This window comes from Jatropha curcas, chromosome 5 (assembly GCF_041381405.1).
Source record: "Jatropha curcas cultivar XTBG-Jc1 chromosome 5, XTBG_Jcur_1.0, whole genome shotgun sequence".
NCBI classification, from domain to species: Eukaryota; Viridiplantae; Streptophyta; class Magnoliopsida; order Malpighiales; family Euphorbiaceae; genus Jatropha; species Jatropha curcas.
The window spans coordinates 17,492,017-17,519,735 of NC_143155.1; the positions used below are offsets into that span (position 1 = coordinate 17,492,017).

Here is a 27,719-nt window from a genome sequence, read left to right on the forward strand (position 1 = left end):
TGTGCTTTACGCGCTCGCGACCTTGCAAGGCGCGCTCGCGACTTGTGTTTTCATGCACTTTTGGACTTCATTTTCAATGCAATTGTATTCCTTTGCTTAACTTATATGCCTCCAATCATTTTAACACCAAAATACAACATTAGAACATGTATCAAAACAACATGCAAGCATGCAAATGATGTGAAATCAAATAAACATTATGATTTATGAAGTTATGAACTATTAATATGATGTTGTGTTATACTATGGACATACCAACATTATGCTCCATTGAGGTTAGGTAGAAACCATGTAGATAAGGCTATGTCGCGACATAGGATAGCAGATCTGCACCCCATACAGTTCGATACTCCGGCTACAGGCCGTTGAGTGAATATGATTATATATGGGCCATAGCAGCCAAGCATACAGTATTCATCCAGTTTCATACAGTTTTTCTTATCACTTCGGTTTCACTATAACCTTATGGAGCCATACAGATATCTTGTCATAACATTTCATGAATCATTCATACGAAAGATAATCAAGGTATAATGATAAGATCATGCTATATGTGCTTCTATGTTTACTTATCCATATGCATTTACATGCTTATTTCTATCTACATATGTGCTTAATTGTTTCTTTATATGTTGAGATATCCACTGAGCTTTATTTGCTCATCGAGTTACCTGTTTAACTCGCAGGTTTTGAGACTGGACCGTAGAGAGTCAGCTTGCAACTGCTGCAGTTCATCTGTAGAAGACTCAGTCTTCAGGGTAGCTACTCATTTTAAGGTGTATTTTTTGTCTAGCCTTTTCATGGCATGTACAGGGCACACAGTTGGGCCCATTTCATTTTGTAAGCTAGTAACATGTCTTGTAAATATTAAATACATTATTTTTGTAAACACCATCAGCATGCTATTATATTCAATATACATTATGATTTCAGCATGTCAGGCCATACAGTCAACCAGTTTGTAGCGTCTCGGTTCGGTTCATTCGGGTTTACGGGTGGACCAGGAAGGGATGTTACACTGAAAGCATGAGATCCAAATAAGAATTGGAGCTGGGTTAATGATATGTATCCTGATGATGATGAGGAAGGTGAAGGAGAAGAGGATGGGATAGGAGAGGTTGAAGTTGATGTTTTGCAAGAAACTACTATTGCAAACGTCTCGCCTTCCCAACATGCAAACACCGAGGTGCAACCAGACATTCACATCATCTCTTCAAAGGGGTGAGGCACTATTGAAGTCTTGCCTGTAGGGTAAAATATTTAGTTATAAGTTATTTTTATTTAGTTTGTAGGGAGGTTTCTTTGTGTAAAGACCTTTTTGTAATCGTCTCATGTAACATTCTTCTTTTTGACATTAATGAAGATAATTTATATTCCATGTGTTGTATCTCCTTGCCCGTACTTGTAATAGTATTGTCTTCTTGTTATGTCAATGTTAGAGCACAGGTGAACTTAGATATGCCTGATCTGATGGACTTAGTGAAGAGTGCATTTAGATTTAGGCTAGAAGAGTCAAATATGTCCGAGCTATGGGACTTTATTTACGAGATCACAAATGCCTAAGCTTGGCGAGCTATGTGTGTCCAAGCTATGGACTTTATTAAAAGAACATTTTAAGTCTTCGGGTTGGGCGAGCCATGTGTGTCTGAGTTATAGACTTGGTTAAGAGGCCGCATGAGTCTATATAGGGCGAGCTATTTATGTCTAAGCTATGGACTTAGTTTGGGGACCGCTTAGGTTTATGTAGGCGAGCTACATATGTTTGAGCTATGGACTTAGTTTAGGGACTGGTTAGGTCTATGTAGGCGAGCTACGTATGTCCGAGCTATGGACTTGGTTTGGGATTAAGTCAAAGCAACAAATTTGAAGTAAGAACTCTCAGGAAAAACTTAATATATTATGCCCCCTTTTATCTTCATAAGGCATGATTTATTAAGTAAAAAAATCTGAAGTTCTTTTATTATTATAGCAATTGAAAGATATATTACATCTCTTTAAGTGAAAACACAGTAAGCTTTCTTCAAATTGTCTGCATTCCATGTTCTAGGCAGCTCGGTTTTTCTTCAATTTTCCTAAGTTTGTATGTGCCTGGACCTAGCTGTTGTGATATTTCATAGGGGCCCTCCCAGCTCTGTCCTAACTTGCCTACCCCAACTGAGCATCTGATTATTTTTTCTTTTCGCCACATCGTATCTCCTATTTTGAACTATCTGCTCTGAACTCGCCAATTGAAGTACATTCTCATCCTTTGCTTTCATGCCTCGGCTTGAACTATTGCCTCTTCTCTAAGTTCTTTTGCTAAGTCTAGGTTGACTTTCAGGCTCTCATTGCTGATAGGTTCATCATATTTTCCTGTTCTTCTGCTGGGAATACCTATTTCAATTGGCACCATATCAGTCCCATAGACAAGGGAGAAAGGAGTTTGCCTAGTTGTTTGCCTAGGTGTGGTCCTGTAAGCCTATAGTATGGTATTTAATTCTTCCACCCAATTAGGCTTTTCCCCATCTAGCCTCTTTTTTAGACCCTGTAAAATAGTTCTATTTATGACTTCGATAAGACAGTTAGTTTGGGGATGAGCTACTGAGGTGAAATGGAGCCCAATATGCCAATCTTCACAAAATGATCTGAAAGCCCTTGAATCAAATTGTTTGCCGTTGTCAGTAATAAGTCTATGGGGTACTCTACATCTGAATATCACATTATTCTTAAAGAACCTAATGACTCGAGTTGGGGTAATGGTGCTCAAGGCTTTCGCTTCTACCCATTTAGAGAAGTGGTCAATCGCAACTACTACAAACTTTCTCTACCCCATCATCACAGGAAATGGCCCTAGTATATCTATTCCGCATTGAGCAAAGGGCCAAGCCTAACCTAAGGGCTGTAACTCTGTGGAAGGCTTCCTGGGTACACGGTTATATTTTTGGCAAGTATTGCAGTGGCGAACTTATTGGTGAACATCCTTCTTCATTGTCGGCCAGTAATACCCTAGGAGTAGAATCTTCCTAAACGTTGTGTTTGAACCTTCATGTGTCCCACAAACACCTTCATGGGTTTCTCTTATAATGTAGTTGCCTTCTTCTTCAGTTAGGCACTTTGCCCAAGGATGCGACTTTGATCTTTTATAGAGTTCTCCATTCTCAACTGCATAGTTTGCAGCTTTTCTATAGAGTCTGATCGCCTCCTATCTGTTAATTGGGCTCACATCATTCTGTATAAAGTCAATGATCGGACTCATCCAATTGCTGGTAGTCTGAGACACAAGGATTTCATTGAGCTTGTAGCTCGGCTAGCTTTGATGCTCAACCATTACTGCTCCTGGTAACCCCTCCCCTTTTGCTGTGATTTTAGCTATGGCATCTGTCTTTGTTATCCTCCCGATCTATTTGAGTTATTTTCCAAGTACAGCCCTCTCTTTCTAGCTTGTGCTAGAGGGAGAGGGCTAAGGAGTGATACTTGGTTAAGCATGCCTCTTTGGTGGTGAATGTACCTGTGATTTGGTTAACCACAAGCTCGGAGTCTAGGAAAATGTGAAGCGTTGGAGCACGTACCTCTAGGGTAGCTTGAGCCTTGTGATTAAGCCCTTATACTCAGCGTCATTATTGGTTGTTGCAAAGTCTAATTGCACGGTGTATAGAACCTTTATTTTCCCTAGTCCTTGCATCGCAATTCCCGCCGCAACCAAACTTCCTAGGGCCCTATCTATGTGTAGCAACCAAGTGTCGCTATCAAGATTCATCTCACTGGCTATTGGTTCGCCCTCTTGATGTCCCCTAGAGAACTCAACTACAAAGTCTGCAATACTTGTGCCTTAAGAGTAGGGCGAGGTGTATACCTAATGTCAAATTTGAGTAGCCTAATTGACCATTAAACCGATCTCCCAGATGTCTCAGCTCGGTACAAGACCTTCTTTGAAGGACGGTTAGTGCAGACAAACGCAACATGAGAATGGAAGTAATGTTTGTAATCTGTTTGCCGAGGTAAGGATGGTAAAGGCCAACTTTTTAATATTTGGATATCGCAACTCAGCACCTCTTAAAACTTTGCTAGTGTAGTAGATGGGGTACTGCTCGCCTTTTTCTTCTTTGACTAGCACCGATGCTACCCTGTCTTCAGTAGTGGCTAAGTACAAGTACAGAGGTTCGTCGTTTCTGGGCTTGCTTAGGAGAAGTGCTGAAGATAGGAAATCCTTTATCTTTTCAAAGGCGAGCTGACAATTATCATCCCACTGGAGACCCTTCGATTGCTTCAAAGTTTGGTAAAAGGGCATGCATCTCTTAGCCGAGCATGAGATGAAATGCCCAAGAGCTGTGAGTCGACCGTTCAACTGCTGGACTTCATAAATGTTGGTAGGTGTTTGCATCTACAATATTGCTTTTATCTTTTCAAGGTTCACTTCCCTCTCTATGATATTATGAACCCCATAAATTTTTCTGCCTTCACTCCGAACATGCACTTGTCTGGGTTAAGTTTCATGTTGAATTCGTTTAAAATCTAGAATACCTCCTGTAGATCCCTAGAATGGTTAGTAGCTTGGGTGCTTTTGATGATCATATCATCCACATATACTTCATTGTTCGCCCAATTTGGTGTTGGAACATACTGTTGACCAGCCTCTGGTATGTGGCTCTTGCATTTTTAAGTCCAAAAGGCATGACTTGGTAACAATAGATCCCTTATCAGTGGTAGAACTCATCTTCTCCTCATCCAGCTTGTTCTTATCTGGTGATACCCTACTCCTATATCTATAAAACTATATACTTCAAAGCCAACGGTTGAGTCTACTAGTTGGTCTATGTTGGGTAGAGAATAAGAGTCTTTAGGGCATTCCTTATTTAGATCGGTGAAGTCAACACAAGTCTCCACTTGCAATTGGATTTCAGTACTAACACCACACTTGCTAACCATTTAGGGTAACTAACCTCCCTTATGAAATCGGCCTTCAACAATCTGTCTACCTCGGCTACTATAGCTTGCTGCCTCTCTAGTCCGTGATTGTGCTTCTTTTGCTTGACTGGTTTGTAACTTGGGTTAATGTTGAGGTTGTGGGTTATGGTGTCAGGGATTATTCTAACTATATCTTTTGCAGTCCAAGCAACGCAATCAACGCTACCTGCTAAAACCACCTTAATGTCATTCTGCACTTCCTCTGATAGCTCAACCCCCAGTGTTAAACTTTTCCCTAACTCTACTTCCCATGTCATAAGCTCACCCAGAGGTGTTGGGTTGGAGTCTGAATTGTGTCTGGGTATGTCAAAAGGCTTGTGCTCGACTAGTTTTGCATGTAGTTCTCCGTCGAGCATCCATTTGATTAGGAGGGTAATGGGTAAATTCTTTAATGCTATCATGTAGGCCTCTTGTGCTGTCTTCTAATCGCCCTTTACAACTATGACCTCGCCATTATCAGAGTAAAACTTCATGGTGACATACCTGATACACGTGGCTGCCTTCAATACAAAGCTAGCCTACAAAGAATTATATGGGAAGTGGATGTCTGCTACCATGAATTTTGCTTTAAGTTTTCTTGATGTTCCTTCAGTTCCGAGCTCAAGAGTTAAATCTATAGACCCTGGCACTTGTACAGGCTTCCCTGCCAACCCGACTAGCGGAGTTCGGATAGGCCTTAGTTTCGCCTAGTCTAACTTTAAAGCTTTAAAGGCTTTCATAGTCAGTAAGTTAATTGCATTACCTTCATCTATCAAAATTCTCTTTGCCAGGAAATTTTCCAATATCCCCTCAATTACTAGAGCATCATTATGTAGAGTATGCACATGCTCACCATCTGCCTCTGAGAATGAAATGGGTGGTCTTGTCCCGGGCTTCCGTTGGGGTAGGATTGAGTAGATGTCCCTAGCTCTCCTTTTCTGACCTGAGTTGTTATTCTTGCCTGACAAGCCCTTGAAGATGGTGTGAATTGTGCCTAAGGTGTGGCATTCCTTCGATTGCTTATCCCTCTTGATTGTTACTTCTTGGGTTTGCCCAACAAACTCCTTCAGCTTGCCTTTTTGCTTAAGGCACTCAATCTCTTTCTTCAACTGCCAGCAAGCTTCGGTCTCATGCCCTGCATCTCTATGGAACTCACAATACTTAGTTGTATCTCGACTACCTGAGGTGTCTTCCTTCATTCTTCTTAGATAGTAAAGTTGGACATGGTTCCTATGCTCCCTTGCCCAAGACAATATCTCTGAAGCCTGTTCAGAGGGGTGAACTCCTGTTCTAGCTGCGACCTATCATCTTTTATATAGGGCATTCTAACGGCATAGCTAGTTTGCAGATGTCTAGTGGGCAACCTCCGCCTTGGCGAGCACCTTCATATTAGGGATAAGTGTCACATGTGCCTGGTATTCTCTTCCTTGGGCGATCTCTGTTGATAAGCCTCATAGGCTTCATCCAGCTTAGTGTACTTGTGAGCTCGTGCCATGAGTTCAGTCAAAGTTAAAGGAGGATCTATGCTCAAACTTTCAAATAACTTGTTATACCTACAGTTCTTTGCCATGGCACTGATTGCCACTTCATCATTTAAATTCTCCACTTACATCGCCACCCTTTGACACTTAAAGACGTATTGTCTTAGAGTCTCTCCCTCTTCTCTTTTCAAGTCTACTAAATGAGATGATATCTTTCTAGACGGCACGCATGTTATGAAGTGAGCTTGAAACACTTTGGCTAACTGTGAGAAGGAGTGAACAGACCCCATCTTAAGAGTTTGTACCACTCCTGGGCCGCTCCCTTCAAGGTAATTGGGAAAACGTTACAGATGAGATCTTCTGAGATGGTTTGAAGGTACATCATAGTTCGTAAGGTCGCCAGATGGCTTCGCGGATCAGAAGACCCATCATGTGATTAAAAGGTTGGAATTTTGAACTTCGAAGACCATAGTCTCCTACTTCCCCCAACTCTCTACATTCTCTAACCAGTTCCTTTGCCACGTTTCGGAGGTTGGCATTATCCATGATTAGTTGTGTGTGGCTCGATTCTTGACTATAGGGGACTATCATGCTGAGCTTTGCCTCTCACTCTGCCTCCTGGTCTTGTTCAGGCGCTAGAAGACTTGGCGGTTTAAGTGACGGTGGGGCTGCGGTTGTGTTCTCCGAGGTGTTGGTTCATCTGTTCACCTCAAGGTGCTAGGTTGTCGTTAGGGTGAGGAGTTTTCGAAAGGTGTTTCAACACAATTGTGGATTGTGAATAAGCCTTGGCCAGGATGGCCGCCACCTGAGGGTAGGTCGTGGGTGAGGGAACCAGTATAGTTTGCACGACTGCTTCACCATAGTTATCGCCCTGACCCTCTTTGGTAGGGTGTTTAATGTGGTTGTTGGCTATGATTGTCAAGGGTAAAAAGTAGAAAAAGATCTAGATTCCTAGGGTGTGAAGGTGTGTTCCAGACCAACCGCACCAATTATAACATGCTCAAAAATTGAGTAATGATAAATTGTGAATGGACCCATCCTGAGGGTAAATTTGTAGTATTTATACTGGATTTTAAGATATTTCCCTTAGGATAAGGGTTAAGAATCCTACATTAATTGGTAATTGGAGTTTATTTAAGAGTTTACTATTATTAATGCATATTTTTTTTTTTTGTATATTATCATATAGTTTTCCTAAATTTTGACAACTTTATTGAAAAAAGATTTTAACAAGTTGTGATGCATCTTCAACAAGGTAGATTCTCCTCATGCAAAGTTTTTAATCTCATGTATATTAATTATAAATTTTCCATATACAGATTTCATGTATCCACTAAATGAACTAGGAAAAATATATTTTCCTAATAGATATAGAACAACTGTCCTAACTCTAAGCTCAAACTATAAATATAACTATTTTTCACTTTTGGCAGTTGCAATCTTCCTTAGTTTTTCTATCTAGAAGCCCTTTGTCTTATGGAAAAGATCAATTCCCACATTAATTCAAAGGCTATATCTTTCCCATCATCTTGTTCTATTATAAGTTGATTATCACTAATTCACAACCAACAATATACAACATATCACTCAAACCAAAATATAATTTCATTTTATCTTTATAATCAAAAGTAAATACTTGACTATCAGAATCATAATTGGAAAATAAAGCACTAATTAAATACCAAGGATAGCTATGATCTTTTTCCCCAAAGCTTATCAAGTTCTCAAATCCAGTATCTTCAAAGAAATTATGCACATCAACACCAATATTAAAATTCAGAAGAGGTTTAGAATATTCAAACACTTTCCCCAAACAAGCTCCTGCAATTAAAGAAATAAAATTAATTACTAGCGGGTCACAATAGATTTTTTAATTCACAAAATCGGTCGAAATTGAACTTACTACTAATCTTCACAGAGTCAGATTTCTTTTACATGTTGCCTACCGGTAAGCTACAAAGTCAGAAGAAAAAACTTTGAATAAAACATCAAAAGGAAGTAATAAAATGCAAGGGTGAGGAAAACAAAACGCAAAGCTTTTAAAATTTAAAAGCTTTATAATCATGAAACATTTTATAAACATGAGATAAATGTAATATTTAATATAAATATGAATATTTTGTCACTATGTGAGTTAAAAGGTTTGGAAGGAAAGATCTTAATGAAATAATCTTGCTCAAAATATCTTCTTATAAATATATACACACACATTAAAACGGAAACCATAATCACTGTTCAAGGACCAATGTTATACTGACTTAACCATTTTTTTTCCATACTATTCCATATATTACCCTTTTGCTTTTAATCGTTCAACCAACAATGGGTAGATTTTTTTTCCCTACCGACTTCACTCTCTTCTTCACCATATACCTCTTCTAGCTCCATCTTCCAAGTAACTTTCCTTTTTAATTTGATTTTATACTCTTTTTAATTTCTATTGTTTTGTCCTATTCTTCTATAAGAAACTTAAAAATACTCTTTAGATTAGAGATTTCTGCTTCTTTTGTTGACAATGAATTTTGAAACAAGATAAACCAACTTCTTTTTCTTTTGTTTTGCATGAAACTCATATCCAGTTTTCTTTCTAGATTTTATATTTGAGGATTTTATATTACTCTTTTTTTTGCTATTGAAAAGTTTTATTTGGGCCTTTTACAATTTGCGATAGTTAGATCCTTTGATTGCTTATATTTAATTTGTCTTTATTGCATGTACTGAAGATGGTTCATATTCATTGATTTTAAGTTACAATTTGAGTTAATTAAAAAAGCTAGATAGATTTGGAGTGTATGCTTCTAAAGATGTTGAACAACTTCACCTTGTCAAAGTGATTTTTGTCCTTTTATCAGTATGTTAAATGTTATTGACAACAATACTTTTATCTTTTTTTCAATGGTAGTGTGTGAGTGTTTACATGTTATTGTCATATCAAACAATTTGTCTTTGTTTGTTTTAGATGATTTAAGTCTATTATAGGTGCATTTAACGACATTACAGTATATTAATTTTCAATCCTCTAGGTTGAATATATGTTTGGAACATAAGACATTTTCAAGTATAAAATCCTATTTTATATATGGAATTCAGGATTTATTGTTGCAAATTTTAATCTAAATTTGAAGGACTAGAACATCCTTGCTTTTTCTATCTCCATTTCAAAGTGGTATTGATATCATACGAAACTGACCATCATTTATCTTAGAATAACATAAATATGTGCAAAACAGTGCTTCCAATTTTTTTTTTCATACAATTATTTAATTTTATAAAACTCATGTTGCTTGGCTTTTTGTTATAGTTCTTCTAATATATCAATTTCTATCATCTTGCTTGACAATGGAACTGGAAAAACTATACTTCCATCTACCTGATAATTTCCGTTGTTATTTATTTTATTGTTTTATGTTCCGAATCATTTTGAGTTCAGATTCAAGATTTTTTTTCTCTTTTTTTTTTTTTTTGATATTATGGACATGGATTGAAATTTGAAATGCTTAATGCATTTGCAACCAATTGTTGTTACAGATCATGATGATTAATTAGTTTGCATTCAAATATGTTGATTTTTGACAGTTTAAGCTCTGCATTTTGAGGCTAATGAATGACCATTTCTAGAAAAAGTTATGCTAATGTAGTTCTTTTTGAGAATTTGAAAATTGATCATTGAAGAGATTTTTCCTATTGCTAATAGGTGTAGGCTATTTAGCGATTTCAGGAGTTTCAACAGCTTTGAGCTTTATGGGTTTATAATGTTAGACAGAGTTATAGTTAGACAAACTAAAATCCTTATTAGTCCACATAATAATGACCACATTCTTGAGTTATCATTGGGCTCCTGTACTACTATTGTAATGCTAGCAAATTGTCTTCAATGCATTCATTATACTCAATCTATGTGTGAAGGTAAATTTTTTGTTTTACTAAATGGCTTTTGGGTTTGAAGTATTAGAAGTTATGTGGTGGTAAACACGTTGAATGCATTGTTGGTTTTGTTGATAAAGATAGAAGCAATTTTGTTGAAAGACCCAAAACGAGGTCTTATCCAAACATTAGAAATATTAACTTGAAATCTGGATATGTTCTGTATTTGATCATAATAAAAGAGGAACATTTACATTGTTTTTCATCTGTAACTGTAAATAGACCTAAGTCTGATTCTTTGATCTTAAATGGATTTTCATACATCGATCATAATAAAAGTACACACAACTCTTTGCTATTGTCTAAGCTATTGTTAAAGGATATTTTTTATTTGCTTCCAACGTCAATTAGCATTTGATTCTTTGATAGAAAATGTTTGGTTATAGTTCAACTAGATATATTGTGTATTTATTTATTTTTATTCTTTTTAAAAGGTTGGTTATAGTTCAAGTAAATATATTCTGTATTTATTTATTTTTATTCTTTTTAAAAGGAAAGAGGGGACAAGAAAGTTATGGTTATTGGTTTTCATTTTACAGATTGATCACTGTAATTATATGCTACTTTAAGAAAAATGAAGGTCGCATTGTTCTCTTACTGAATGAGTTTTTGAGACCTTTTCTATATTAATATAATAAACTATCCTAATTGAGTTTGAGTTCACAAATTTCTTTTTGTTAGTAATTTTTTTTCTTTTACAGTTTAGTTTAACAAGCCGCAGCAAAGCGCGATTTCAACTACTTCTATATATATATATAATGAAATTGCATTAATGTTGGCAAATTGTTTATGTTTTTTCTTTAATTCGCCAACAATGATGCAATTTCATAATTCTGCCTTAATATTCTAAACAAATCATGATGTTCACACTTGAGAAAAATTTGCTGTAATAAAACATAAACAATTGAAATCATCTTTGATATAAGATTATTGTTGGCGAAATTGTTTTTGTTTTTTCTTTAATTCACCAACAATTATATATTTTCATAATTCTATCTTGATTAACTGAAAAAATTATGATATCCATGCTTGGGAGGAATTTACTGTAACAAAATATAAACAATTGAAATCAACATTAACATACAATATTGAAAATAAAAACTTAGCTTCATGCATTAAAACAGTTTAAGTCAGAAAATTTCTTCTTATGGAACATAGGAAGAATAATTAAATGATACCTTAATATTATCGTCTTCTTAACTTTAACGAATTTTCCAGGTTGACGAATGCTTCCATAGTTCCAAAGGTTGCATTATAATTAATGTGCAAAATAACAATCAAATGATCACATACAAAACTATAGAAAAACATTAAGTATATATGTATACATACACAACAATAAATTAAAAACAGAACACTAATAATTATGGCAACACAAAAATAGTAATAATAAGAAAAACATCAATATTTCAAGTTATTATACATAAGTAAACATAATAGTTAGAGTTGTAGCAATTCATTACTTAAACAAAATAACATAATTAAATATAATTATACTAACTGTTCATGTTAAATTAAAACTTGAAAATATAGAGACTACTATCACACGATTACACAACACCACTTAAAAATGCAAGAAAATATAAAAGATATTAGAACTTCAAAATTAAGGTAAAAATCAATAGTATGAATGAAAAAATATAACAACTTTTCCAATGGTTGGGTATAGCCTTTCCTCATTACAACATTTCAGATTGCCTCATTTTCCTTTCTTCCTAAATTATCATCTAGAGAAATATTTTGTCCATTGTCCCAAATAATATGATTTTCCAGCAATAAGTCCATAACTTGTCACAATCATTATGACAGCATATTTATTAATATTGCCTTGAGCTCCTTTGTCCTATTGTGAGTTGCTTGCATAGAAGCTTAGAGAAAAGCTTTAGGAGCCTTCATCTTTACTTTGATTTTCTTCTTCTTCCTCAGAGATACATGAATCGCTTTGTATCTTGGAATCAACATAAACATTATCATATTGAGACAATATTGAGTTTTAGGAAGACATGTTGCAATTTATTTTAGTGAAATGCTATCAATAATACTATAAATTTATACTAAGAATTTATGCTAAAAAATATTTTACAAAAAAAGGTAATCTCTATTGTTATATAAAAAAATTAGTACAAAAACACTACTCTGTTACAAGAAAAAGAGAGTAACGTCTCAAATATAGAAAAAAAAAATGATTTAATGAATAAGATGACAATGATAGAAGAGTGAGCAAGAGATGAAAAGAAAATAAAAATAGAGATTCTGAATTCATGGATGTAGGAGCTTGATTAGTTTATTAGGAAAGAAATTATAATGACTTAAGTTTGTGGGTCCCGAATATGTATGGCACAACCCAAGAGGGGGGGGTGAATTGGGTTTTCTAAAAACTGAAATAAATTTTAGAAATTCTAAATAAGAATTAGAAATCTAAGTGCAGCGGAAAACACACACAGAACTTTGTGAGAATAGAATATGGATTAGAATATCCTCACAATGTTCTAATCTTAAATATAGAAAGTCTGTGCAAAGTGCAGCTATTGATTAGAACAACTTCACACTGACTTGTACAATATCAGAGCTTCTTTATGAAGGAAAGTTATCGAACTCAGAACTTCCTCATAAAGCTTGCAGAAACATATAAAGCTATGTGAAAGATAGTTATTAAAATTCAGAACTTCTTCACAAAGCCTTAATCAAATATTAGAGTAACTTTATGATGGAAAGTTATCAGGATAAGAACATCCTCATAAAGTTTAGAAAATAAATTATAAACCCAAACAGTGAATTATACTGGAAATAGAACAACAGTTAGAACATTGTATATTCACTTTATTAGAATACCAGAGTTCTAATGTTCAGAATAGATAAGACTTATTGCCGTTTTAGAACATCTGAATTATTAACAATTTCAGCGTTTCTAAAAATTAAACAAGAGTGTAAAAGAGACAGTATCAACCAAACTTCAGAAATAAAGAGATCAACACCGAGAGTTATAGTGGTTCGGCACTAACTCGCTTACATCCTCTCCCCAAGATGCATCTTGAGATCCTCCACTAAGTTATCTCTTTTAAAGGGTAAGAGACAAGCTAACAGTACAAGGCAATAGATCAAAAAACTAGATCTACCCTTTTGTCCCACTAGATTTTTCAAAGGTTCTAGTCAACCTCAACCCTTTCTGTTTTTGGTAGAGTACAGAAAACTCGATTCAAGACATTACTATCCCACACATGGAGAAGGTTGCTTGATAACCTCTATCTCAATAGCTTCTAACCTAAGCTATTACACTCAAAAGTTTAACAAATAATGGGCCTGTCTACTGTAGATTACACAATCTAAATAGACAGAAAGAAACGCCTATATAAGCACAGGAAAAACAGTTTTATCAGATTAGAAGATCGATTAGAACACAGAACTGTTTTTCAAAAGTAATTGTAAAAATTCTTTTCACTTTAAATATTGAAAACGTTAAGTGTAGAGATGAAAAGAAAATGGGGGTAGAGTAAGTTTTGAGAGAAAAGGATTCGTTCAATGAGAGAGAGTGCTCTTAAAACAAATACTCTTACTTCACCAAATGTTTAAGGCGTGAGTGTTCCTTTATATAGGAAACAAAGGAGCTGTCGCCTTTTGGAAAGAGATCAGAATATCTTCTTTCCTTGTTTAGAAGATATGAAAATCTTTGTTACCAAAATTTACTTTATCCCTTTTGGTAAGAGAATAAAACCCGATTTTTCCTTTAGAAAAGATTTTCAACAGCGTTTATTTGGGAAAGATATTTTTGCGGAAGGATACTCTTACTAAAACCGAAAGAGATTCTCTTTCGTTTTTAAGGTAAGAAAATAATTTTAAGTACTTCAGATCTATCAAAATATATTTCCGAAAAGAGTATGATTTGTATTACCAAAAACATTAGAGAAGAAATCTCTTTTGTTTTAGGAAAACAAATCTTTTTGATTTAAAGGAATATTTTCGAAAATAAATTATTTTGAAGAAAATTAATTTTTCGAAAAATATTTTTGAGAGAGAAATAAATTTTTGTGCTCATATATGGATTTTCTCTCTATCCTACAAAGTTTCCTAAATTCCTAGCTACTAGGTTCTTCGAAATCTTCACACTCAATGTAGGGCTTGCCTTGCACGATTTCTTTCCATAGAAAATTCTGCATAAAATAAATTAGCACGAGTAACATAATTTTAAATTTATTCGTTTTGTATTAATCATCAAAATCCGAGATTAAAAAATCGACCCTTGAGCCAACAATCTCCCCCTTTTTGATGATGACAAAACCAATAAATTTAGCAAGCATAAAAACATGTGCTCCCCCTGAATTTTATGCATATAAATTCTAATCATGCCAAAAGATTTTTAGAGTAGAGCAGATTAGAACATGTATTTTGCTCCCCCTGAATAGATGCAGTAAAACTGTTTTATGAAAATTAGAACTAGGGAGGCATTTTTAGAAAATGATTTTAGAACTAGCAAAAATAAGCAAGATATTCTAAGTTCTAACAATCAGAGCATATGTATATTAGAACTAGCAGAGATAGACAAAGCATTCTAAGTTCTAATAAACAGATCATATGGTCAGAGCAAAAGACTAAAAGCTAATGTTTAGAAATAGAACAAAAAGATCTTATGATCAACCTGCAAAACAATCGTTAGAATAAGAATCTAAGTTCTAAAAAAAAAACACATAGCTTATCATGTAGCTCACTAACATAGACCATATAGAAAATGATAATCTGTAAATATACAAATTAGAAAATATTAGCACACAGATAACCACTATATATCAGTACTTTGGTTGCCAAGTACGTATCAACATTGTTCAAAAAATCACCAAACTACCTGTTCTCCCCCTTTTTGTCACCATATAAAAAGGGTTAGGCAAAATCATAGCAAAAATAAGGAAAATAAACAGTTCAAAAAATAATCCTACGAAGATAAAGCAAAGAAACAAAATAAAATAAATTATTCACAACATATAGAAAACAGATCAGAGAGGCTTAGGACCAATTCTAAGTCTCTTAGAACTCCTCAAAGGCTGAGCTGGAACAGTCTCAGAAGGACTCTCTGGCCTTTTAGAAGAAGGGTGTAGGGGAGACTTCTTTCCATGAGTCCTGTGCTTGCCAGCAGTATGCTTCACATTCTTTGGCTTTTCTGAGGAGGGGATGTAGGTTGTCCCTTTCACTTTGAGAGTGGCTAGCTTTCTTGTGTTTACATCCTTCATTTTCTCCAAGGTCTTGATGAGTGATTGATTCTGATCAATAATAGTTTGACACTGCTGTATCACCTCATCAATTTCCTTGTTGTGCTCCTCTATGAGTTCCTTTTCTATTCTCCCCAGCATAATTTCCCTGCTTCTTTGCGCAGATAGCAACTCAAACTCTTGTTCTGTCTTGTCTTCAGTTGTCTTTTCTTCATTGCTAATCTCTAACTTCTCAGTCTCAGCGTCACTGCCTTCTTCCACTTTCTTCCCTTTTTCTGATTTCTCCGGCTCTTCTTTCTTGCCTGTTTCTTTTTCTAATTCTTCTTTCTCTACAGTGCTCTCCCTTTTTGTTTCTTCTTTTTCTACAGTGCTTTCCTTTTCTCTTTCTTCTTTTCTTTCCACTTCTAATTCCTCTTCTTGTGTTCCTTCTTCTTCTTCTTCAGCCTTTTCTGCTGACTTCTGTAACACCCCTTCCCGGTCCACCCGTTAACCCGAATGAATCGAGCCGAGACGCTACAATCTGGTTGAACTTATATCCTGTCATGCTGATATCATACTGTATGCAAAATATGAATATAAACACTCCCAATTACACTCTAAACTTCCAACATCTCCAAGAATCATCATAACACAATAACCCTTTATATATATCTTTACATAATTGTATAAATCCTCAAAAGCATTTAATATCTAGCAATTAATTTCATTCAGAATCTATATCAAGTTTTCATGACCTAATCATACCACCTATAGTAAACTATTTCATCGTCAATCATTTCATAAATATTATTCTTATCTCCAACTACTTACACCAAAATAATTACATGTTTCACTTATATTTACAATCACATAAGCTCTAACAATAAAAGAATTATACATGCCATAAATCTTAATACATGCCATAATTCTTAATTATACATCTCTCAATCTACTATGACCAAATTAAGCACTTCTGCTTTGATAGTACTCCTCAAGTCTTCAAGTAGCAACCACGATCTTCAACCTGCGCGTGATGAAAATCGATGCACTGAGTATAAAACTCAGTGGTGCTCATAATTCACATACTAAACAAAGTGCGATGGCAACTAACTTAAAATACCAATTTCATAAAGCATTGATACTCATAGAATCAGTAAATTTCAACATAAATGTCTCTTTATAGCAACGAATAAATTTCTAATTCATAAACATCAATAATTGAGTTCTAATTTCTCATAAAGCATTTACATGAACTTAAATCACGCATTATGATGCTATCATGATCTTACCTGCTGTTCATTATGCTGTATGAACTCTGCAACTTTGATTAAACTCAGTGAATATCACAATGAATGAAGAAACATATAAGCACATACATATGTGGAAATAAATACACATTTACTCACATATAGAATGTAAGCACACATATCATGATACTTTCATGTTTAACTTGATGATCTTTCTTGCTGTTTAGTATACTGTATGATTATGCAATTTGCAGTCAATATAACTGTATAGCTCCATAAGGTTATAGTGAAACCGAAGTGATAAGAACTGTATGAAACTGTATGCTTGGCTGCTATGGCCTGTATAATCATATCCACTCAACGGCCTGTAGCCGGAGTAACAAACTGTATAGGGCGCAGATCTGCTATTCTATGTCGCGACATAGCCTTATCTACATGGTTTCTACCTAACCTCAATGGAGCATATTAATGGAATGTCAATAGATAAGCAAAAGCAAAATAACTGTGTCATAATTTGCATGCTTGTGTCATGTCATTTTCACATATTTGTGTCATAACAATTAACTGCTTCATCATTTCATTGCTTACCTGTATGCTGATAGCCTCGCCAAGTAGGCAACCTGTGTCATGTTAGTTTCACACCACTTGCATGTTTGCATTTTGTTTTTATACATGTGTTCATGATGTCTTTTTGCTTTAAAATGGTTGAAGACATACAAGTTGAGAAAAGGAATACAATTCATAACTTCATACACCATTTCACATCATTTCACAATTGCATAGAATACAATTACAAGTTGTGTTTACCTCATTTCACATCATATACATGTTTGCATGTTACTTTGATACATGATTTAATGTTGTATTTTGTTGTGAAATGATTGGAGGCATACAAAGTGAGCAAAGGAATCCAATTGCATAGAAAAAGAAGTCCAAAAGTGCATGAAAATACAAGTCGCGAGCGCGCCTTGCAAGGTCGCGAGCGCGTAATGCACATCTGAAGGTCAGAGAGCTTCCAGGTGCAAGTCGCGAGCGCGTAAATGCAAGTCGCGAGCGCGTATGTGTTATCGGCACAAGTCGCGAGCGCGTAAATGCAAGTCGCGAGCGCGTACAATGCCAAAAGAGAGACAGTGAGTTATCAGGCCAAATACGCGAGCGCGCAGTGCAAGTCGCGAGCGCTTCCAGGCCAAGGGCCAAGTCGCGAGCGCGTCTTGCAAAGTCGCGAGCGCGAGAAGAGCAAAATGAGAGGCAGAGAGTTTCAAGCACAAGTCGCGAGCGCGCAGTGCAAAGTCACGAGCGCGCGACGTGCTTCCAGCCTGAGCAATGCAAGTCGCGATCGCGCGACGTGTTTCCAGCCTGCGCAGTCTGTACTCTTTTGGTCATATCTCTCAATATACAACTCCGATTTGAATGATTCAAAAACCCATGTAAAGCTAACACATAGAGGAACAAATAACTCTTCTATGACACTTCCTAATTCCATCATTAAATGGGGTCAAAATCAAGATGAAGTTACTGGTCACATTTCCAGCAAGCCCTGTTTCAACATAAACTCAATATTTACTTCATTTATTCAATACCTCCCCTGTTTTCTCACCATTTCCAGTTCTCCCACTCAAAATGAAGCAATATTATCTCATTAACAACAAACCACACAATTTCTCATGCAAAGAAAATGGTAAATATAAAGAGATATCACACCTTCACTTAACAAGCTTGGAATCTTCTTCTTAGCTTCCTTTTTCTTCTACCTTGAGCTCACCTCTCTTGGATAGAATAGAAGTTGAATTAATGTTTAACTCCCATGAAAATCTTCACCACCATTAAACGTGATGGAGAAAGGAAAGTTTTAGAGGAAAGTAGAGGAAGAAGATGAAGATAAGGATGAAGAAATGAAAATGAAATGGAATCCACAGGTAGTCTCTAGAATGTCATTGATTTTTATATGAAAATTACCAAATGGTACCTCAAATGTCAAAATGGTACAACTTAATACCTCAACTTTATACTTTAGTGAAATCAAGTCCTAATCCTTATACTTTGATCTTTTTGTTTCCTTCAAGTAAGTCCACTTCTTTTCCTTATTTCAATTACATCCCATTCTAGCCCACTCTAGAATCTAATGGATCGAACCGGGTTTTGGATCAGCCCGACTCGACTCTAAGCAACGACCCGATTCAATAGAAAAATGGGACGTTACAACTTCTCTTCTTTCTCTTCTGATTTCCTCTCTTCTTTTACTATTTCTTCCAACTTCCCTTTTCCTTTTTCTTTCTTCTTTTCAGCTTCGCTTTTTACTTTCTTTTGTTTTTCAATTTCTTCTTTTTCCTTTTCTTCCTTCATTTTCTCCTTCTTTTCTTCCTTTACTTCCTTTTCTTTCTCTTCTTCATCATCTTTCATCTTCAAGGACCCGCTGTCCAACTTAGAAACAGAACTACCAACATGCTCACCCAAATCAACATTCAAAAACTCAAAAACTAGTGTAAGAATCATCCCATAAGGTAGCTTCTTGGGATTATTCTGCAGCTTATCAAAAATAATGTGACATAGGTTGAGGGTTTTTCTCTCAACAATGTGCCACATTATACACAATTCTACCTGATTCACGTATGTCAAAGAGGCGCTCTTGGGATAGATGTAATGAACGATAATCTTGTACAGCCATTTCATGCTCTCTGTTAGGTTAGAGCATTCTATCGAGCCCTGTTTATCTGCAGACAACTTCTTCACAATTTTTCTCACAAATTCTTCCTTTTTGTAGTCGCTAACCTTAGACACATCTTTGATTTTGGTCACTCTGGACCCAACATTTGGAATACCAAAAATTTTCCCAAAGTCATCATACGAAAACTCTCTGACCTCACCCTGAAGTTTCACAGAGATCGCCTCTATTCCACTTGCTTTCAACGAGCCATAAAATTCCTTCACCAAACTCTCATAACATAGTGCATTTAAGGACAGAAAGTTCATCCAGCCTTGGAACTCAAAGAGCTCCTTAAAATTAAACTCATTGCCACCAAAAAACTTCCAGTCTATCACATAAGAACGCATGAGAGGGTAAGTTGAGAGAATCGACTTACCTTTGTCATGAGCTTTCATTGCTTGTTTCTGTGAAGTACCCGTTTCGATTTTCCTTTTCTTAGGTTTCTCCTCTGCCTTTTTCTCCTTCATCTCTTTCTGTTCATACTTCTTTGAAAGCTTCTTTAGAAGCTGAAGCTCTTGCTCAGTAAGAGAGTCAGATGAGGAGTTTGAACTGGATTCGGCCATTGTTGCGGAAACTCAAAAGCAACTTAGGGTTTCAGTTTTCAAATAGAAGATAAAGAGAATACTAAGCGGTTAACACAAAATAGAGACACTTAAGTGGCGGAAGAAAGAAATAAAAAACAGTTTTTAAATGAAATTCAAAACGACAAATAAGACACAAGAAACAAAATAAATAAAGGAAATAAAACAAAAAATAAAACCCTAAAACCGCCAAAGCACTAAAGACAAAAAATAATAAAAAACAAACACAATAAAATAACTGTTTTAGTCTAAAGCAAGATTCTGATAATGACTTTAGAAAGTCATATCGGAGCAATGTGCGATTTTAGACAGAAATCAGTTTTCACACAGAATGAAAAATTAGAACAAAGCAAATCTTCTATTCTTGAAATTAGAAAGCAGTTTAGAACATACTTACAGAGTTCTAAAGTTACGAGTTTAGAACTAACATACTAAGCTCTCTTCTAATTGAGCAGAATTGATTTTCATTCAAAGGTTTTGTAAAGATATCTGCCAATTGTTTTTCTGTGGGAATAAACTCAATCGTGATATCTCCTTTTTGTACGTGATCACGTATGAAGTGATGTCTGAGTTCTATATGCTTGGTTCTAGAATGCTGAACTGGATTCTTGGATAAATTAATGGCGCTTATGTTGTCACATTTGATAGGCACTGTTTCTAATTTCATTCCATAGTCTGCCAACTGTTGTTTTATCCATAGAACTTGTGCCACACAACTTCCACCAGCAACATATTCTGCTTCTGCAGTGGAGAGAGCAACAGATGTCTGTTTCTTGCTAAACCAAGATACAAGGGCGCTACCCAGAAATTGACAAGTCCCAGACGTGCTTTTTCTATCTATTCTGCTTCCTGCAAAATCAGAATCACTATACCCAACAAGATCAAATGTATCATCTTTAGAATACCACAAACCCAGATTAGAAGTTCCACAAAGATATCTTAGTATTCTTTTCACAGCAATTAAGTGAGATTCTTTGGGACACGATTGAAATCTAGCACATAGACAAACACTAAAGTGTATGTCTAGTCTGCTTGCCATTAAATATAGCAAAGAACCAATCATACTTCTAAATAGCTTGATATCCACGTCTTTGCCTTTTTCATCTTTTTCTAATTTTGACGATGGACTCATTGGAGTACTACATACCTTGGCATTTTCCATTTTGAATCGTTTCAACAACTCTCTAGTATATTTTGCTTGATTAATGAAAATTCCATTCTCACATTGTTTGATTTGAAGCCCTAGGAAGAAATTTAATTCTCCCATCATACTCATTTCGAACTCACCCTGCATAATCTTAGAAAATTCCTTACAAAGAAGGTCGTTAGTTGAACCAAAGATTATGTCATCAACATATATTTGTACAACTAGAATATCATGTGCTTTGTTTTTAATAAATAGTGTTGTATCAACCTTTCCTCTTGAAAAACCATTTTCTAATAGAAACTTACTCAATCTTTCATACCAAGCTCTAGGAGCTTGCTTTAAACCATAAAGAGCTTTAGTAAGTTTGTAAACATGATTAGGTTTATCAAAAATCTCAAAGCCCGGAGGTTGTTCTACATACACCTCTTCATTTAGAAAATCGTTTAGAAAAGCACTTTTCACATCCATTTGATATAACATGAAGTTTTTAAAGCATGCAAATGCACAAAGCATTCTAATGGCCTCAAGTCTAGCAACAGGAGCAAAGGTTTCATCAAAATCGATGCCTTCTTCTTGGTTGTACCCTTGAGCCACTAATCTTGCTTTATTTCTCACAACATTACCTTGTTCATCAAGCTTATTTCTAAACACCCATTTTGTTCCAATAACAGAATGGTTTTTAGGTCTAGAAACAAGTTTCCAAACTTGGTTTATCTCAAATTGATTTAGCTCTTCTTTCATAGCAAGAATCCAACTTTCATCATTTTGAGCATCTTCTAACTTTTTAGGTTCTAATTGAGAAACGAAAGCAACATTACCAAAATATCTTCTAAGTTGAGCTCTAGTCATCATCCTTTCTGAGGGATTATCCATTATGTCTTCTTGGGGATGATACTTGTGAAATCGCCATTCTTTTGGTAATTGAGAATCTTCATTTTCTGTTTCTGGCATTTGGCTTTCAACTATGTTCTGATCTTCATGTTCTAATTCTGGTTCAGCCTGATTATTGATGTTCTGATCACTTTCTGGCTGTTCTAGTTGTTCTAATTGCTCATTCTGCTTCTCAGGATTAGAATCTACAACATCATCATTTTCTAATGTTCTAGAAGTAGAGTCAGTTTCATCAAACACAACATGTATTGATTCTTCTACAACTAGAGTCCTTTTATTAAATACTCTATATGCTTTACTATTATTAGAATATCCCAGAAAAATCCCTTCATAAGATTTTGCATCAAATTTAGCAAGATAATTTTTCTTGTTATCTAGAATAAAGCATTTGCACCCGAAAATATGAAAATAACCAATATTTGGTTTTCTACCTTTGTATAGCTCATATGGAGTCTTTTTAAGTTCAGATCTTACCAAAGCCCTGTTTAGAATATAACAGGCAGTGTTGACTGCTTCTGCCCAGAAATACTTTGGTAGTTTAGAATCACTTAGCATGGTTCTGGCCATCTCTTGAAGTGTTCTATTCTTGCGTTCCACCACTCCATTTTGTTGAGGTGTTCTAGGTGCTGAGAAGTTATGGAAGATTCCTATTTCGTTGCAAAAAGCATTGAATTTCTGATTTTCAAATTCTCCTCCATGATCACTTCTAATTGCCGTGATGTTGTATCCTTTCTCATTTTGTATTTTCTTGCACAGATGAACAAACATGTCATATGACTCATCCTTATTTCTAAGGAAGAGTATCCAGGTGAATCTTGAGTAATCATCTACAATAACAAATGCATAGAATTTTCCTCCAAGACTAGAAGGAGTAATTGGACCAAATAAATCAAGGTGCAGCAATTCTAAAGGTCTAGAAGTAGAAACCATGCCCTTAGATTTAAAAGAAGTTCTGGTTTGTTTGCCCATTTGACAAGCATCACAAATGTGATCTTTTTCAAATTTCAACTTTGGCAAACCACGAACCAAATCTTTCTTAGACAGTTTAGAAATAAGGTGCATGCTTGCATGTCCAAGTCTTCTATGCCATAACCAACTAGAATTATCAATGGAAACTAAACATATATCCTGGTTATGCATATCAGAGAGATCTACGAGGTATATATTTCCAAACCTTTTTCTAGTGAATAAGGTTGTGTTATCATTCATGTTCTGAACTTCACAATGAGAAGGTTCAAAGATCACTCTTCTATTTTTATCACAGATCTGACTCACACTTAACAAGTTATAATGTAATCCTTCCACTAAGGATACATCTTCTATTGAAGGATTAGAACCTACCACACCAATACCAACGATCTTACCTTTTGCTTTATCTCCAAAGCTTACCGTACCTCCCTTTTTCTTTTCTAATCTGGTGAACCTATTTTTGTCACCAGCCATATGCCTAGAGCAAGCGCTGTCCATGTACCACATCTCTGTTTTCAGCTCGCTCCTTAGGCACACCTGAAAAGATCAAGCAGATTTAGGTACCCAACTCATATTGGGTCCTGGAGGATTAGTGGTAACAGGTGCACTATGATTCTTTTTGTTGAAACTTTGATGTTCTAAAGTCACAACATTAGAAACAGCATTTTTCTGATTAGAAACGCGATTCAATTTAGAAATGCTATTAGAACTTGTCTTCTCTTTAGAAAATGATTCTGAAATAGATTTTAGAATTCTAATCTCAGTTTTCAAGGATTCATTTTCAGAATTCAGATTTTTGCATTTTTCTTCAAGAAGAGTCAGATTTTCAGAAAATCAATTATTACAACTTTTAAGATCTTTGATTTCTATAATAAGATCTTTGCATGTAACTTCTTGATAAAAAGCATCTTTTAAATGATTACTTTTAGATTTTAATTTTCTGAAATCTTTCTTTAGAACTTTATGCTTTCTGACAAGTTTTTCAAACTTATTGCAAAGATTATTGTAAGTATTTAGAAGATCACTTTCTGATTCGGGTTCAGAAATACTTACAGTGCTTTCATCATTCTCATGGATCGTTGCATTTGTTTCGTTGATTCCAGCTTTCTGTGTTGAAGTCAAAGTGCTGATTTCTTTAGATTCAAAGTCAATAGTAGCCATCAGACAGATGTTAGCAATTTCTTCTTGATCATCATGGCTTTCAGAATTAGAATCATCTGAATCACTCCAGGCAGCTACGAAAGCCTGCTTCGGCTTCTCTTTTGTTGACTTCTTTTTCAGTTTAGGACAATTTGGCTTGATATGTCCAGGTTTGTTGCATTCATAACAAACCACTTCAGAAGGTTCTTTCTTAGGCAAGTTACTATTTTTAGATGGAAAGTTCTTTTTATTAAACTTTTTCTGTGGCCTTCCACCCTTTCGATAGAACTTTTTAAATCTTTTAGCAACAAGTGCTAAATCATCACTATGAAGATCAGAAGAACTTTCTTCACTAGAGTCTACCCTCAAAGCCAGTCCTTTCTTTTTCTTATCTTCCGTTGTCAAGGAAGATTTCATTTCTTCTGAGACAAAAGCTCCTATAAGATAATCATAAGTGACGGGAGTCTCTTTGTAATTCATAACAGTTCCTATAGAATCCCATTTTCTAGGTAGAATTCTAAGGATTTTCTTAACAAGCTCATCTTCTGAAATTTCCTTTCCGAGAGTTCTCAAAGGATTAACTATATTGGTAAATCTAGAATTTAGTTCTGCAATAGTTTCTCCTTCTTTCATACTAAACATTTCATATTCTCTCCAAAAGATATTTATTCTGGATTCTTTTACCCTGTCTGTACCCTCATAGGTTACTTTAAGTTTTTTCCATACCTCTGTCGCAGATTTACATCCAGACACTTTGTTGTATTCAGTTGCATCTAAAGCACAATGAAGAATATTAATGGCTTTTGCATTTACGGCAATATCATTCCAGTCACCATCGGTATATTCTTCTTCAGTTTTTCTAACTAGCTCATCTCCTACAGTTTTCATGGGAATGCGAGGACCAGTTATAACATTTCTCCAACAATTTATATCAACTGATTTCATAAAATTCTCCATTCTAGTTTTCCAGTAAGAGTAATTAGAGCCATTGAACAAAGGAGGTCTAGAAACAGATTGTCCTTCTAAAGTAGAAAGAGGAAGTGGGGTTGCCATGGGATCTTATCTCTTAAGCGGTTAAGCTTAGGTAAGTCAAGAGCCAAAGCTCTGATACCAGATTGTGGGTCCCGAATATGTATGGCACAACCCAAGAGGGGGGGGTGAATTGGGTTTTCTAAAAACTAAAATAAATTTTAGAAATTCTAAATAAGAATTAGAAATCTAAGTGCAGCGAAAAACACACACAGAACTTTGTGAGAATAGAATATGGATTAGAATATCCTCACAATGTTCTAATCTTAAATATAGAAAGTCTGTGCAAAGTGCAGCTATTGATTAGAACAACTTCACACTGACTTGTGCAATATCAGAGCTTCTTTATGAAGGAAAGTTATCGAACTCAGAACTTCCTCATAAAGCTTGCAGAAACATATAAAGCTATGTGAAAGATAGTTATTAAAATTCAGAACTTCTTCACAAAGCCTTCTTCACAAAGCCTTAATCAAATATTAGAGTAACTTTATGATGGAAAGTTATCAGGATAAGAACATCCTCATAAAGTTTAGAAAATAAATTAGAAACCCAAACAGTGAATTATACTGGAAATAGAACAACAGTTAGAACATTGTATATTCACTTTATTAGAATACCAGAGTTCTAATGTTCAGAATAGATAAGACTTATTGCCGTTTTAGAACATCTGAATTATTAACAATTTCAGCGTTTCTAAAAATTAAACAAGAGTGTAAAAGAGACAGTATCAACCAAACTTCAGAAATAAAGAGATCAACACCGAGAGTTATAGTGGTTCGGCACTAACTCGCCTACATCCACTCCCCAAGACGCATCTTGAGATCCTCCACTAAGTTATCTCTTTTAAAGGGTAAGAGACAAACCAACAGTACAAGGCAATAGATCAAAAACCTAGATCTACCCTTTTGTCCCACTAGATTTTTCAAAGGTTCTAGTTAACCTCAACCCTTTCTGTTTTTGGTAGAGTACAGAAAACTCGATTCAAGATATTACTATCCCACACATGGAGAAGGTCGTTTGATAACCTCTATCTCAATAGCTTTTAACCTAAGCTATTACACTCAAAAGTTTAACAAATAATGGGCATGTCTACTGTAGATTACACAATCTAAATAGACAGAAAGAAACGCCTATATAAGCACAGGAAAAACAGTTTTATCAGATTAGAAGATCGATTAGAACACAGAACTGTTTTTCTGTAACGCCCCATTTTTCTGTGTCTGAAATAGTAAGTTACCGGTCTGTGAATAGTACCATCGGTCCGGAAGTCGATATTATTTTGGTCCGAAAAAAATTATTATGTATGTTAAATATTTTCTTTAATATTTTTGGAGTATGTATACATGATTTTTATGGGTAGAAAGTAAGTAATAAATATTTTTGGAGAATTTAGAGAATTAGTGAATAGTGAATTATGTTGTTATATTAATTAAAGAAATTAGAGAAATTATTTTTATGGAGTAAATTTGAGATGGTGTTATATTAATTAAGGAAATTAGAGGAATTATTTTTAAGGATTAAATTTGAGAATTTTTATGGAGATAAATAATATTTTGAAGGAATTTAATTTGGAGAATATTTGTAGCCATTAGATTGAATTACATTGCTCAATCCTAGCCATCCAATTTTGGTGAAAGGACCAAATTACCCTTTAGTCAACTCCATTATTTGAGCTAACATATTTTCTTCCTTTTCCTCTCCATCTAACGTGACCTTTCTCTTCTTCTTCTTCTTCTTCTTCTTCTTCTTCTTCTTCTTCTCCTTTAGGTCTTCAATTTTTACTTCCTAAACACATCAAATACACTCCATTAAACTTTGATTAAGTACTTAATCTTTGAGATTAAAGCTTGAGAAATGATATTTGGTGAATAATTTCAAGAAATTTGGAGGACAAAGGGTGGAGAACTTCCTACCAAAGACAAGGGAAAACTAAGGCTTCAAGAGTTTGATTTAAGCTTGTTAGAGCTTATGTTTAAGGTTAGTGTTCATAAACACTCTTATCTTGTTTCAATTTTTGATTTTGTGAAGTTTATACTATTTTGTGAAAATTGGAAATTTTATATGAAATGATTTGATTATTGAATTTTGGTGGTATAAATGTGTTCTTGGGAGATTTCTAAGCATGCTTATATGTTGAATTGATAAGGAAAACAATTTCTTCTTCATTCTTCAAGAGTGGCAGAACCCATTGATGAATAAGGCCTTAAGTTTTCTTGTTATTATTTGTGGATTTATGATCTTAAGATGATATTTGATGAGTATTTAGTATGTGGTAGAAATCTCTACCTTGTATATGATTTAAGTAAGCTGAAATTAGGAAAAAGTGTTATTGGTCTATATTCATAGTCTTTGTTCACCATCTTACAGATTGATCTGGGCTGTTGTCCCTTGATAACATTTGTAGGATTTTGTCTTATCTTTCTAATGAATCAAACTTCACTTAATTTGGAGATCTAGAACTCAAGTTATGTTCTAAAAACCCAGCAAAGGTCAAGGTTATATTAAT

The 27,719-nt window shown here is 35.0% G+C and overlaps 1 protein-coding gene across 1 annotated transcript; it reads right to left on the reverse strand.

Moving 5' to 3' along the window:
* Nucleotides 1-5,462: 5,462 nt before the first annotated feature.
* On the reverse strand, nt 5,463-6,122 carry LOC105636244 (uncharacterized). Its single transcript, XM_012219473.1, has 2 exons — nt 5,687-6,122; nt 5,463-5,587 (listed from the first exon to the last, which is right to left on the reverse strand). Exons 1-2 carry the CDS (start codon nt 6,120-6,122, stop codon nt 5,463-5,465), a joined length of 561 nt encoding a protein of 186 aa, XP_012074863.1.
* Between the last annotated feature and the right edge of the window lie 21,597 nt (nt 6,123-27,719).